This window comes from Schistocerca americana, chromosome 4, assembly GCF_021461395.2.
Source record: "Schistocerca americana isolate TAMUIC-IGC-003095 chromosome 4, iqSchAmer2.1, whole genome shotgun sequence".
NCBI lineage: Eukaryota > Metazoa > Arthropoda > Insecta > Orthoptera > Acrididae > Schistocerca > Schistocerca americana.
The window spans coordinates 243780017-243796239 of record NC_060122.1 but is presented as its reverse complement, the minus strand read 5'-3'; the positions used below and the strand labels follow the sequence as shown (position 1 = coordinate 243796239).

The following is a 16223-nucleotide window of genomic DNA, read 5'->3' as shown; positions in this document are numbered from 1 at the left end:
CTATTCCATTTCAACAAATTAAATTCTTGACTGAAGTGCTGGGAGGCATTTGCAATGTAATATCAAAACCTGCTGTTTTAGTTCCCTGCTCCTCATCTTTGTCAGAATTATGAGGTGTGTTCAAGTTGTAACAATGCAGTTCTTTTTTTTTTTTTTTTTTTTTTTTTTTTTTCCACAAACCACCCACATAAAAACTGTGAAACTTTTGTCACTTCCTGATGTAATCTCCCTGCAGCCGGACTCTTTTTCACAATGCTGACTGCCATGATTCTATGGCTGTTGCAAACACTTCTTTAGAAGTCTGGTTAGACTACAGGAAAATTGCTCATGCAACAGTGGGCAGTTAAATTCTGCTTAGCTAATTGATGCTCTGTTCCACACAGCATCAGTGTCTCATCCACTGTCACAAACGATTAAAATATAATCACATTCATGTCTTTATAATGCATCAACATTGCCTATCATGAAAACCTCGACATTCTAGGTATTTTAGAAAAAAGTCCTCAGTATCACTACAGCCATTAGAATTCTATGTGCCGTAAAATGCTGTCATCTCTGTCACATATTCATAACCAGTACATGCATATTTGAAAACAAACCACATGTTTCTGTTTCCAGAACTGAGAATAAAATAGGAGGTGTTATAAGTAGAATGCATCTCACACACCTGCAAAAGATCAGCTATCAAAATGAACTGGAAATAATAACAAATACAGAAAAGGGCAAGTGATATTTTTGGTGCTTTCAGGAGCTTGAAATTTCAGTTTAGTATCCACCTACGATCTCATCACAGCTACTTCTGTCCATTTGCCAATTCAGGGGTTAATCAAAATGGCTACACAAATCACTGTTAAAAGCAGTTCTGCATGCAGCAAAACTAACACCTTCAACAATTCTGACACTGCCTTCTTAAGGTGTATTCTACCATGCATAAAATTTCGGATTGTAAGCTTGTTTGGCATTTTTCCATTCTCAGCAGATTTCCGGATTTTCTATGATGACTGCCTTAATCAGTAGGCTATCTGTTTGCAACTTCAGGTCTTTTTCAAACTTTCTTTGCAATTGAAGGGGGTTCATCTAAAAAAAACTTTTTGAACCAATACTGCCTTGCTCTTCTCTTTCATCTACAAAAGAAGATGAAAAAGAATGTCTTGGCTGTGCAGCTGCATTTTCCTGCAAGTTGAGAAACTGAAGGTAGGGATTTTCCATTTAGTAAAGTACCATTCCTTAACTTTCATGGAATAACCAAGAACAAACTGTACAGAGTCCAGAACAGTATTGTAATCCGTGGGCAGCCTCCAAAAGATAAAAGAAGTTCCCATACAAAGTGACTAAAATAGATACCAGAGTTGACTGCTCAGTTGACTTACTATTATATAAACTCCTTTAAAGCAAGGCAATAGCACTACTACTAGTGTGATATCTCAAATCAAAATTACCTGCCAGAAGATTTGATCACAAGTGCTATGCATTTCTAATTTTTCCACCAGTACCATATCAACCTTCCTTACAAAAGTGACTGGGCACCGTATAAAACTTTTGAAAAACATTTTGAATATACCCGGTCTGATACATGTACTACATGTGATTCCTTGAATGGCAAAATGAAAACTGAGGAAAGAGATTTTGAGAATAGTCATTAGCACAAAAGACATTGCACTTAAAAAGGGCAGAAGCTTTTGTAAGCATGAAATGAAACTATATTCTAGAAACAAAACAAGGCTTCATTAACTGTATTTCAGCTGACTATATGCAAAACTTGCCCCACCACTCTTGCAGTCAAATACCATTTACTATGCAAGACAGTTAGGGTACAATGTCGTTGGGAATCACAATCTGGCAGATGACTCGGTCTCAATTTACTGCTGTCTTGAACATGAAATAAGGAAAGGTCATAGTGTATTTACCAAATGAGCAAGACTTTTCATTGATGGGGCATAAGATGTAGAAGACAAAGACTGCAGACATTCCTGAAAATTGTTGGTAAGCCTGTATGTTGCCTCATCCATTCCAGCTAAAAATAATGAAACATGATAATTTTGTATACATTAAACTTGCTACTGGGCCATTCTGTTTGAAAACACCAAAACCACCTAAAACAGCAGCAGGTACAGGTAATTTGCAATGATGTGGAAGATAAGTTTTTCCCTCATTGTGGAACTCTTTACTTTTACCCATGGAATAGACATATCATAGTCAAGATGAAGCCTACTACAGAACCTACTTCTTTGGATATAAAAATATTGCACAAAGAATGCAGGTTTTCAGCCAGCTAAAGCAGATATCTTTGTACTTTGATGCTGTTCCTGGGAGAAGAAAACAAAACTTTCTACAAGGACCTCCTTTTGGTACCCCAGAAGAAAACTATAACAAAGGGGAGTAGATGAAAGATGATGAAGATTATGGTGATGGGTGTGAGGATGAGTAACAACTAATAACAAATAATAAGAACAGCAGGAATAACTACACCTTCTTTTTTAGTGCGTTGTAAAGAAAATACTGTGTTGTGTTAAGTCCAGTGAAAAATATTAAAGCTTTTTCCTTAATTTTCTAAAAATACTGGACAATAGGGTATTTGACTGTTTTCTGGAAATTGTCTTAAATTGTTAATTTATGCTCCTAACATGTTTTTCTTTCTCCTTAATTTCAGTATCCTTTTATAAAAACGGAAATGGAATTCAAATAATTTGAACACCGCTAAAATGCTCCATTTGAGTTATGTGGCATCAACGGCTAGCTCGCTGCTCCTACCGTCATAATGGTAATCCACAGTCATGCCTTGTTTTGAAATTTACATTTCGGAAAATCCGTTACATGTGGTGTGTAGTACCATACTGTGCAAATACACTTACAAAAACTACTGAGAAACTGTTTTTTAGTGTTCCAGAAAATGAGAAGACACGTAAAATGTGGTTGCTCTGTACCGGCAAACTGCCACCATGTCGACGCACAAGTTCACTAATTTAATTAAAAATATGTTGCACTGTGAAGTTAACTTATCTTCGATATATGCTCTCCCACTGTTAAAACAAAGGATAGCATGACTTAATGAAATTAAATTCACCTAACTACACCTCAAATATTCGGTAGCTCAATTGTTAAGAGTGGTAAAACGCCAAATTTTATAAGACAATGTCCATAAATCGCTGGTTGAAACCTAACCTGAGAAACATTTAACTTATTTGTAAAACAGCTTGACCGGCCTCTCATATGTAAACCAAATCATGATTATAAAACTTCACCACACTGATCAGAAACAGATTATTATTGTTTTACTTGCTGTTTACAAAGACATTTGCAATCGCTGTCCACACACACCATATTAAGAAAGATATTATCTAGTTAATGTGACCACACACTTTTCACTTTATTAGAAACAATCCTTACTGTTTAAATTTTAGCAGTTTTATCATCTTACATGAAGGCGAAATATGTCGTGAGCATGGAGAGAGCAAGCCAAATGGATATATGTTTCATTAAATATGAAGCTTTAATGATAGTATTTTGCATGGTTTTAATATACGAACAGGTAGGATTATAAAGTTGGCCATACAAACAAATTTCCTGTTTTCTGTTAAAAATGATGGCAAAATGGAAAACAAACTTGCACTTTTCATGGTACAGCTTATGTTCTCTCTCGCAGCCAGTTTAACAGAAAGCATTTATAGACGTCTGCATCTCCAGTGGTTTAGGCTGTACGTAGTCAATTGAGAAGGAATTCATCCAACCGAATATTTCCTTCAATTTTTGAAACAAAACATTTTTAGTAAGATCAAATTTACTGAAATGAAATATATAAGAATTTAATGTTTTGACGATAATCTGTTGATGTTTTTCATGTGTTCATCACCAACGGTTGGTGATGAAAGATATTTTTTGTTTTTCTGTCCAGAGAGAAAACTAATGGTGCCAATGGTTTACCAACTCTCACGTACACTGCGTAAAACTGCCCATGGGAAAAAAGGTGGCAATTCAAGGTTTAATCCACACACTTCCAACTAATTCCCAGTGATTTATTAGTCATCTCTGTGAATGCTAGGTGAACAGAAAACTGGACAAGCTTAAACTGAAATGGATAGTCAGTTGGTATCAGTGGTATTCTTGAAATCAGAACATCCTTGTCATAGAACTTTCCTACGATTATTGTTTCTTCAATCACATTGTTCTTCAGCTTCTTAACAGGGAGTCTTGTTCCAGTGTACAGCTTTGGTTGGTTCAGACTGCACAACAAGATTATCACCAAGCCGACCTTGAGCTGCAAATTGTGCGGTGGCATTCCTGGCAAATCCAATAAATAGAAATTCAACTGGATAACTGACGACTTCATCTGGATCGGTAATAGAATCTACTGAATTAAATTAATGCAATTGCCCAGTGATTTGACTTCCGAGTTTTTAAGTTCAAATTGTTTACATCACTATTAATTTTTTTTTTTTGAAGGGGGGGGGGGGGGGGCTGTCAAATAGCTAATTTGTTCAACCAAACTCGAATGGAGAGACTTTGTGAATTGTTGAGGTTTGTTTGTGTGATACATTTGTGTATGTGATTGTCATGCATTTCAAAAAGAATTTACCTTAAAAGTAGTGTTAAGTCCTTGTTCTTCGACAATATTCACCCCAAATGATGTCATTTGGAAGGAACTGTTGTACTTTTGTATATTCAGTTAGAAATGCTTCGACCCAGGTTCTTGGCCAAAGGGCAATGATGCCACTGGTTCTATTGGCAGTGTCAATTGCAGTAATTCGATCTTTCCACTTGCACAACTGGCAGTTAGTGTCAAAATATCAAATCAAAGCAATGTTGACAAACATTTTACCTTGTTCTGAAGTTAACCAATACATCCATGGCACAATTGACTGTTGGATTGAATCTGAACGCCAAATGTTTGGTTCCAATTGTCATGTTTGCCTGTCTGTTTTCTCAATGTTTCAAATTATTTTGCATTTAAGCTCCAACTGAGCAAGTCGAACTCGACTGTGAATGTCGTTTCAGAGTCATAATGGATCACACTTGAGAAATTCTTGTTGTCTACGCTCTTCGCCAGTCTCACTGACTCGACATCATATAGTCAGCTTATGTTGTGTGTATGCCAACCAATATATCCATGACTCACTGGTGGCATTTTTTCCAAAGAAATAAATGACGAGCTGAAATAAATTGAATGTTTGCAACACACAAAATTACCACGAACTGAAATCAATCTTTGCAACACAGCAAAGAGGAGAGGAAGTTCTGAACTCCCCCGTTTGGATGGGCGTCAATAGCCATCACTGTTACAGCCACTCTGCTGCAAGTTTTTGTAGTTGTTGAGGTTGTAGTTTTCATCTTTTCCTCATTAGGAGCTACGGAGGTGGTAGTTGATAAAGAGTCCAGTTCATTTTAGACACGCTCAATGGAACTGGGGTGTGGCAGGTAACCCATAGGATACCCAGCAACAGATGTTTTGCCTCGACATCCATCAATCTGATGTATAATGTACCCTGGGCTTTTGTTACTTTTTATTTTTAAAATATACGAATAGCCATCAGTATATAGGGGACTAAGCCGAGATATCTGCTCTCCTAAACATGAGATGTTCACCTGCCACACTTTACAGTCATTGCTAAAGAATAATTGGACTATGTGATACTAGAGGACCAGCAGAGTTGATCTACAATTATTTTTCATGTGTAAATTGTTCCCAAGGATTTGAGATCCATTCCTCTCAAGTACAATTCCAGCAAATGTTTCGTACAAAGATCTGCAATCAGTAGATATTAAATATCTTCCACTTCTGTAGTCCTGCTGTCAGTTGTGTGTAATATTACAGTATATTGATAATTTTGACTTTTGGGAGGAGAGAGAGAGAGAGAGAGAGAGAGAGAGAGAGAGAGAGAGAGAGAGAGAGAGAGACCTGTTAAATGTAAGAGTCTATATTGATGTGTGTTTGCTCACTTCTCAAACCATTTGCTTTCAGCATGTGGAAGTTTTCTTGTATTTGTATAAAGGCATAATTTTTGACTTTTGAAGGTTGTCAACCTTAGCTGGAGCAAGCTCCGATTTACAACTACGGTTGTTAACTGCAGAGGGTGTGTTTGGTACACGAGAGCTATTTTATTTCACTCAAGTCCACCAGCAAACCGAAAGTTAAAAATGGAAAGGTCTTTTAGGAAAAAAATTCAACTGTTCTGCTCAAAAAGACAAGGAAAGGCTACATCGAATTCAGTGGGTACTCAACTAGAAGACAGCAACGAATCAGAACGTTTGCAACCATCAAAATGCACACTAAAACACAAAATCGAAGATTAAACATGAGCAGATAAATTATATAGCAACACACAACATAAACTCACTACTTCAGACCGGAAAACTCAAGGAGCTAGCAGATGAACTAAATAAACAAAAATATTAATAACAGGGATCCAAGAAATGAGAAACACCACAGAGGACCCATTTTAATCACAAGGATACAGAATTTATAATGGGAAACCAGGACCGAGGGCAATGAAACAATGTCCCCAGTTTGGAACACGGTTTTTAGTAAACATAAAAATAATAGATTCAGTAACGGATTTCCAAGCAGTATCACCAAGAATTGCGACTCTCAGCTTTAAAACAATGAATAAAACCTATACAATAATAAATGCTCATGCCCCAACAAATGAAAAAAATTGTCTAACAAAAACAAAGGAAGAGGTAGATAAATTTTGGGACCTTCTAGAACAAACTGTGAACAGAGAAAATAAAAAGAAAGGAAATATAAAGATTTAATTGGAAAATGGAGAGTCCACATAAATTTATGAACAAAAACGGTCAAAGACTTGTAGAACTCTGCAGAGAACACAACCTTATATCTAAATCAACATACTTAAGGAGGAAGCCAAGTAAACTTAAAACATGGAAACATCCAGATTGGAGGAAGGGGGAGTGGCAGATAGACCATGTCTGTATGGACAAAAATTTTCATAAGGTGATCCACAATGTTAAAGTACTGAGAGGAGTAGACACAGGCTCAGACCATTATATAGTTAAAATTAAAATCAAATTCACTCCGTTAAAGAAGAGAACCGGAAAACTAATAAAATAAAAAGGAGGTTTCACCCGCATCAGCTAATTAAAAATAATAAATACCAACAAATAACACAAACCATCAAATTATCAGATGATCTAGGACAACTAGTGCCTAATCTTAAAAAAGAAGCAGAGAATCTAGCTCCCTTGAACCCATGAACGAAACATGCATGGTGGACATCAGAATGTGACAAATTCCATGAAGATAGACACCAAGTACGGTTAAAGTTTCGAACACACAAAACTGAAGAAAATGCCATCAACCTAAAAAATGGAAGAAAAAAATTCACACAAAATATTAGGAGAATCAAGAGAGGATTCCATAAAGATATTATAACCTCCATAGAAGGTAATTATCATAAAACCAACTCCAGGAACTACTATAAAATCTTTGGGAAACAACTACAACAGTATGAGGCCCCTACACTAATACTGACAGATGAAGATGGAAGAATGACACACAGTAACAAGGAAAATGCAGAAATCATGGCAAAAGCATTTAACAAACTTCTGAATTGCGAGGAACCCAAAGAACCCTTACAAATCAACATAAATACCCCAACAAAAAGCAAACCTAACAAACTAGACACTCCAACTTTCCAACAAGTAGAAATAATTCTTAAAGAACAAAAAAATTATAAGGCATGTGGAGAAGATCAGGTTTTTTGTTGAAATGTGGAAATATGCAAGTGACACAGTCAGGACCTCCTTACACATGGCTCTAACAAAACTTTGGGTAACAGAACGATTCCCCGAACATTGGACCACAGCTATCATCCACCCACTACACAAAAAAGGGAGATAAGAGCAACCCAGACAACTACAGAGGAATCTCTCTCCTATACCGCACATACAAAATTCTATCCAAGATCCTATATGGAAGAATCAAGGAGCAGTTAGAACAGGAGTTAGGGGAATATCAGGGAGGTTTCAGACCATGGAGAAGCTGTGCAGAGCAGATAATTAGTTTAAAATTGATCATGGCATACTACAAGAAATGGAACAAACCTCTGGCAATAACATTTGTAAATTTTAAGAAGGCATATGACTGTCACCACAGACCTTCAGTATTAAAAATTTTAAGAAATCTAGGACTCCATCCAACACTAATTAAAATAACACAACTCACTCTAACCAACACCAAATCAAAAGTGAACTTTAGCGGAGAAATTTCGGAACCATTCCTCATAAAAACAGGCTTAAGACAAGGTGACTGCCCATCACCATTACTGTTCAACTGTGCACTGGAATACATAATGAGAGAATGGTACAAGGACAATCCAAAGATGATAAGAATTGGAAGTGCAAAAGATGGTATTAGCTTAAACTGCTTGGTATTTGCTGATGATCTTGCTCTCCTAGCCAACACCATTCAAGAAGCCAGGCAACAAGTGAAATCACTAAAAGAAATGGCAGAGAAAGTAGGCCTTAGAATATCATTTGAAAAAGCGGAGATTATGCTAACTGATCCACCACTTGCAAACAACATTACAATAGGAGAACAGGAAATCGAAACTGGTGATAAATTTAAATATTTAGGAGAAATAAATACATACAATCTAAATGAGAAGCCATCATGGCAGAACAGAATAAAAAAACTGAATTATGCAAATTAAATTACCAAGACTACATACAACAAAAAAAGCCTATCTATAGATGCAAAATTAAAACACTATAAAACAGTTGCACAACCAGAAATAACGTATGCAGCTGAAACTATCTTCAAAACAACTAATACAGCAGAAATTGACAAAATACTAAAAATAGAAAGAAGAATAATTAGGACATGTACAAATAAACTATAAAATAAATGGACATTGGAGAATAGCATCAAATGAAACAGTATATAAGAAAATAGAACCAGGGATGAGCACGATCACGAAGAAACGAATCTCATTTGCTGGACATCTGATGAGAACTGCAGAAAACATGGTGATCAAGTCTTGTGAATGGGCCAGCCAAAGTATAAGTACCCTTCGTCAAATTCAACAACTGCACTGGACAGCTATCAGGCTGAGAACATATGACATATCTAAACTTAAACTAATGTGAATGAAGAACCATTGTTAATGATTATGTTGTAATGTAATTAATTTCTACACAAAACTTAAATGTGATACTATCTTGACAATGGCTTTTGAAACTTAAGAGATGAAGAAAAAGCACTGTATCTCACAAAATCATTTCTGACAGGTGACTAGCATCATGACCTTATACAATGGATATCATATTATGAATCAGTGTTAAGTACATAAATGTCTGACTGCTGCCAACATAAGTAAATCAAATGTTACCTTTCCAGCTGGCTTGTGGCATATGATTTCAGAAAGTCATATTTCTGCTCCTGTTGCTTGATTGTTGCTTCATATTCTGCTAAACTCGCTCTCAATGTCTCCTCATTATTCTTTATTCCCTGGATAATATCTTTACTTCTTTCATACTTTCTGTAAAAAGAATGGGGGAGAGCACTTTAGAGACTACAGTGAAATCAATTACAATAAACATACTTTTGATGCCACTTGATCACAGAAACAAAAATTCTCATAAATAAAGTAAATGATTTCCTCTCTATCCTAGATTCACTGTTAAGTTGCCGAAAATCATTTCTCTATAACAAACAATTTAAGCAGCACCTGCCAGTAAAGTTCACAGGAGGCTCAAACATCTATTCCATTTTAGCTAGTGTTTGGATTGACATGTTATGGCAGTGACGGGAGCTGTGAGCTATCGGTCTGCCTGACTGTAGTGACAAACTTGTCAGGGGCTATGAGCAACTGCCAGCCACCTGAGTGGAGTGACAGCAAGGCATGTTCACCTGACCATAACGGTCTGGCATGAGCTACGGCCAATTGCCAACCACACAATTCCAGCGCAAGCCCAGAAGAAGCTACTTTTCTGTGCAACTGTTTCCCACATTTCCCTTCACTCCCCTTGAATATTAGCAGTATAACCAAAAATCTTTTTTTATTTATTTTATTATCCATCTTTAGGCATTAAAAAATGCAATTGATGTCGCCATTTGTGTACATATACAGTTTACATAACTAACAGAAATGGTGTAATATATTGTAGATCATTATTGTCTAATAAGATACAAAAATTTGTCCTTGATGCTGCACAAGATATTTGCATTATATTTACATGTATAAGCTTAATCTAAGTGAAACTATATTAGTACCGGTACTTAAGATCATCTTTAGTGAACATTATAAACTCTTCTATTGTATAAAAAGCTTTTTCTGTAAGCCATTTCTTTGTGACACTTTTAAACTCATTCAGTGACACATTATGTGCCTCTATTGGCAACATGTTAAATAGTTTTACTCCCATGTACCTGTAACTATCTTGAGTTTTCTTTAGTCTAGCAACTGGAATGTCAATTTGCTGTTTTATACATGTGTCATGGTGATCGATAGATTGTTGTAGTTTGTGACTGTGTTGGTTTTCTTTTGTGTGTGTCAGACAACTTAGTATAAAGAGGGCTGCAACTGTTAGTATTTTTAGATTTTTGAAGTATGGTCTACAAGACTCGTTATTTCTGACTCCATGGATGCATCTGACTGCCTTCTTTTGCCAAATGAAAACTTGTTTTGCTCCGGGTGAGTTTCCCCACAACAAAGTGGCACATGTTAAATGGGTGTGGAAAAAGGCATAGTATGCTTACCACTAACACATGACCTTAGTTTACCTAACAAATATGTCACAAGTGCTAACTTAGTACAAATATAATCGGTATGACTCTTCCACGTTAATTTTGAGTCAAGATGGATCCCAAGTAGTTAAGCTGAGACACAATCAATCTTATCGCTCTTAACACACAAGCTAAAGAGAATATTTACAGTTTTATCATGATTTATATGCAAGTCATTGAGTTGGAACCACTTGATGGCTGCTCTGAGATGAGCCTCACTTTCCTCGTTTAATTTTCCTAAGTCTTTCCCTGCTGTAACAAAAGTTGTATCATCTGCATAGACTGTGGATTTACATAACATGGTGCTGGGCAAGTCATTTACATATATTATAAAAAGTAAAGGTCCAAACACAGAGCCTTGTGGTACACCCTGCATGATATCAAAGACATTTGACCTCGTATTGTTAAAATGCACAATTTGTTTTCTGTCGCTCAGATAGGATCTGATAAGAGATAGTTCTGAGCCTCTAATACCATAGCAGTGCAGTTTTTCTAGTAGTATCCTGTAACTAAAAGAGTCAAATGCCTTGCTGAGGTCCACAAGAGTGGCATTAACTGATAATCCTGATTCGAATGATGACAATATATATGAAACAACATCTTAACTGCTTTTGCCGTTGACAGGCCGGATCTGAAGCCATACTGAGAGTCACTAAGAATATTATTCATGCACAGATGTTGACTAATTTGGAGCTGTATGCAATATTCCACTACTTTTGATAGGATGTGTACAAGGGAGATTGGACGGTAATTATTAGGACCAGACTTGTCACCTCGCTTGTGCAGTGGAGTAACGACTGCCATTTTTAAGGATGAAGGGAAACAGCCACTGACAAACATCCAGTTCATAAGAGAACAGAGTGGATGTGCTATTACATGTGCTATTTTTTTATTACAAAATTGGAGAGGCCATAAATGTCTTCTGATTTTGAGTAACTTAATTTTGCTATTGCAGTTTTAATATCTGTTACTTTTACTTCTTTCCATTTAAACACAGGAACCATATCCTCAAAATTTTGTAGAAATGAATTTCTATTATTTGAGATATGGTTGCTGTCACATTTATGGATATGTTAATTTGCAGCACTGTTATTCATACTGGCAGCATTAATGAAGAAGGTGTTGAAATCATCCGGTGTGATACAAGCATCACATGAATTATTTTTGTTAACATCTTTATTTCTACCCAGATGAGTCTTGATAACAGTCCAGGCTGCATTGCATTTATTTTGGGACTTATTAATATAATCATCATTTGCCTTGCACTTGCTTAACCTAATATCTGCCTTGTATTTGTTCCTCAAACTTAGGTAGTTTGCTTTTTCAGCTTCACTATTTTTTGATTTGTCATAGGAAATCATTAACAGAGTTCTGAGCCTTTGTAGGTCGGGTGCGAACCAGTTATGCACTGATGGGAGACCATGTTTCCTCATAGTTCCCTTATTTTTTCTCATTACTTTAGGGCTGCAAGTTTTAAATGCATGTGACAACTTTTTCAATATGATCACTTTCCAGCAGAATGTAATTCCAATTTGTTATCTTTATTTGTGTTCTGTAGTTATCAATGTTCTCTTCATTCAAAAGCCTAATGTACTTAATTTTATTGGCGACAGATGCTGGCTCTTTTGTTATCAATTTTAACCAAATACCTTTATGGTCTGATAAAAAATGAGTATTGAATAGCCCTAGTTCATACCGATTTGTCTCAACATTTGTGATTACATTATCAAGGCAAGGTAGACCATCTTTTTGGGTTTTCATTAATTCAGTGCAGGTCATGTGATCTTAGCATATTCAGAAGATTAAGTTGTTTAGGTGTGTTCTGCCTTATATCAATATTAATGCCACCAAAAATTAAAATCCTATATTTAAGCCACTTATCGAGGTGTAGTATCAGTTTCTGTAAGGCCTGTGCAAATACTTCAACATCATTATCAGGTGTGTGGTGTACAGACACAATTACGAGTTTTAACATGGGCAGTAACATTGCTGCTATTTCCAGTACATTTTCTATACAGTAATCATTAACACTAAGGGCACTGTAATCCAAGTCTATACCGCTACTAACATATATAGAGGCTCCCCCATAGTTGTGTATTGGTCTTCACTTAACCAGTGTTCATTGATACATAATATAATATTCCTTTTCACTCCTAACAACAAACTCAAGTCATCAGTTTTGTTTCTTAATGACCTGATATTTATATGTACAAATAATGAGTCATCCTCACAAAGGGGTAGGTCTGGATTCCTCTGTAGTAGTATATCAGTTTGTTCACTTTGCTTGTACATTCTTCTGTCACTTGTTGATTGTGTACTTACATCTCTGGCTAGGTTCTTGATCATGTTGGATCCAGATGATGACGAGATGATTTCCATGGTGCCATCCATAAAAAAATCACTGCTCCTCTGTGGAACTTTTCTCACTCTAAAAGATGCAAGTACAGTAGCTTGTTTATTTTTACTCATGTCTTGCGTACTTGCTTTTCTCACTTTTACAGCTTGATTGCTTACACTCACTGGCTGAACACTTACATTTAAATCATCTGCTCTTTGAATGTTCTTATTCACTGACTGAAAACTTCCTTTTAACTGACCCACTTGATCTGGAGATGACAACATGACATTTATATATGTAGATGATGTGCTGACAGTTCCTGGAGACTTTCTTCTTTGCTGGGAAGTGGACCGGATAACGGTTTCACTTCTGTTTATATGTGTAGTTGGTGCGCTGACAGTTTCTGGTGACTTTCTTCTCTGCTGAGAAGTGGACTGGATAACAGTGTCACTTCTGTTTATCATATGAACACCCTGTCCCAAAACTGGTGTCATCATATGACTGCAGTTTACTGTTCTTTATCAGCTTAATATTTGACATATCCTGTATTTCCTTGTCATTTAAGAGTTGGCAGTAGCTCATACCTAACTGGCACTACACCTAGCTCCTGTCCCCACAAACCCTTCACGCAAATCAGTGTTGCCACTGGTAGAGGCAATAAATGTTACTTGTGTCTAAATCGCGGTGGGGCCATAAAGACAGCAGCTCACATCCTGCAGGGCTGACCCATCGTTCTGCCTCTCCGTGCTAAGTATGGTATTTCAGATTCTTTGCCTGTAATATTACACAATGGAAACTCCAGGTAGGGGTATCAACTATGTAGGGAAAAGATATATTGCTAATTACTATAAAGAAGACACATCAAGCTGCAGTGAGGCACAATTAAAAGATACTAACATATAGGTTTCATCCACAGCCTTCCATCAGTAACACACACACACACACACACACACACACACACACACACACACACACCTCACGCACAGACGACCGCCAACTCCAGTATCTTCGACTGAGATGCCGGAGTTACGGAGTTAGCAGTTTTGTGTGTGTGTGTGTGTGTGTGTGTGTGTGTGTGTGTGTGTGTGTGTGTGTTACTGATGAAGGCTGTGGCCGAAAGCCATATGAGAGTGTCTTTCAACTGTGACTGTCTGTTCCTTGATGTGTCTTCTTCACAGTAAGTAGCAATAGATCTTCTCCTACATTGTTGCCTCTAATATTGGCAGATGAATTGTGGACAGTTGCATTTCTCCATGAAAGTGGCATTTATTCTCAGATACAACATTTTAATCTACTTTCAGGGTGGGGCAAAGTGGTTAGGGTTTGGATATCTCCTGTTGTTTGCTGGGGGTGGGGGAGGACTGGCCATAACTTCTTTGCTAGCTTCCCTTGTCATCCTGCTGCCTTTGTCATCCCTCTTTTACTCTGTTTTAAATGTTTCTAGATGTGATTAGTCCATTTTTTGTGATGCACCCTACCTCCAATTTTAGGGGTAGCATTCCACCAAACAGTGGGTGCTTCTCCCTCTTAACACTTTAACAGATCAGCGGTGGGATGATTGTCACACGCAGGGCCCTGGGGAACAATCACTTGGTGTCACACTTCTAGTCAACTGATTATATCTGCCACTTTATTTTATTGGGGCAGTCCAACTGAGAACCATTATGTTATTAACTTTCTCACTTTTGTTGTTACAAATCCCCCCACTAGAAGGCATTCTGTACTCTGCAATTGTTTTACTACACTTCAAATTGTTGCTCAGCTCTGGCATCCATTTTACCAGTCTTACGTACTTTCATGATCCAATCAAATCTCTGGCTGACATCACGAACTCCAGATGCGTTACATCTTGACCAAGGGGCTGATGACCTTGCTGTTTAGTGTCTTGACCCCCAACAAACCATTTCTCAACCTTGTACATACGAGCTATGCGTTTTTAACTTTACTTTTGTATGATTGCTTGCTTAGATGTGAAGTTAAGCAACTTGCTTTGAGATAAGAGCATCAGACCCTATCAGCTGATGAAATATGCACAAAGTATTTAGTTCTACCAGACTGATAACACAAACTGGTGCCCAGGTTAAAATGTGTATTTAGTGATGCTCATATTTTTTCAGTGATACCCAAAACCAAAACAGATTTAGTGTCAGTCTCGTTATGAAGCAGAAATAACCATAATATCCACAAAATCAGTCTGAAGACATGTTTACAAATCACCCCCGTACGTAATACTGCAACACAGGTTAACAGCTTGTTTTTAAAAAAAGTTGATTATCTGTAATACTTGTTACAAGACCTCGGATTTGCAAGGACAACATACCTGTGAACATCTGAAAAGGCAATTTCAATATTTTCAAGATGGCCAGACACAGTATCTTTCTCCTTTATAAGGTTCTCTTTCTCATGTTCAAACCGTTGTTTTTCTTGCTCTTTCTCATAAACGAGTCCAGCAATTGTCCTCTCGTATTCTTCCATAATAATACTGAAATAAAATACAAGTACTCAGAAATACCAGTAAGTAAAAATATTAACACAATATAACTGATTCAAATCAAGAGAAAGTAGTGCAGCCTTGTATAAGATTCTAAGACCAAAGCTACTAGTAAGTACAGTAAAATCTGTTGTTAACCTACTAAAACTATGCTTCCCTCAGTGCGGAAATTTATCGCAGCCTGCTGCTGAATATACTTGAATTTTTTGCTGTCTGATGCAGCCGTAGGATGCAATGTTTTCCTAGGTGTGAGATGGCGCATGACAGAACAAAAAAAATTAAAATGGAGTTCTATATAATTTGACAACTATACATGATAGAGTGATATGAAAACTACCTTCCGACACTTTTCTTGATCCAATGAAAATTTTGTGCTATTGAAACAGAGAAATATCTAAGATTTTGAGAAAAAATGGTTTTTCATGTTACTCAATACTTATCACGCCATATCTGCTAAACTATGTATTGTACAACAACATGATTTTATAGTTGGCTTCAGTAGTACATGTCGATAACATGTGCAAACTTTTTTCTGCCCAACAGAGTAAGTAACACGGAATTTTTAGCAAATCAACATCCAAAACATAGTAAGTGACAACATTTTTCCCTTTCAACTTTTTATGGGGGGGTCAATGTGAGAAAAAGTTTCAGAA

At 36.8% G+C, this 16223-nt stretch overlaps 1 protein-coding gene across 1 annotated transcript in view; it reads right to left on the bottom strand.

The window, feature by feature from the left end:
• The window catches only part of LOC124613874 (transforming acidic coiled-coil-containing protein 1), a 191626-nt gene that overhangs the window by 9454 nt on the left and 165949 nt on the right, over positions 1-16223 (bottom strand). The window contains exons 12-13 of the mRNA XM_047142601.1: positions 15400-15561; positions 9345-9494 (exon numbers count right to left, since the gene is read on the bottom strand). Of these exons, the coding sequence (XP_046998557.1) occupies positions 9345-9494; positions 15400-15561 (312 nt within the window). The remainder of the gene's footprint in view (positions 1-9344; positions 9495-15399; positions 15562-16223) is intronic.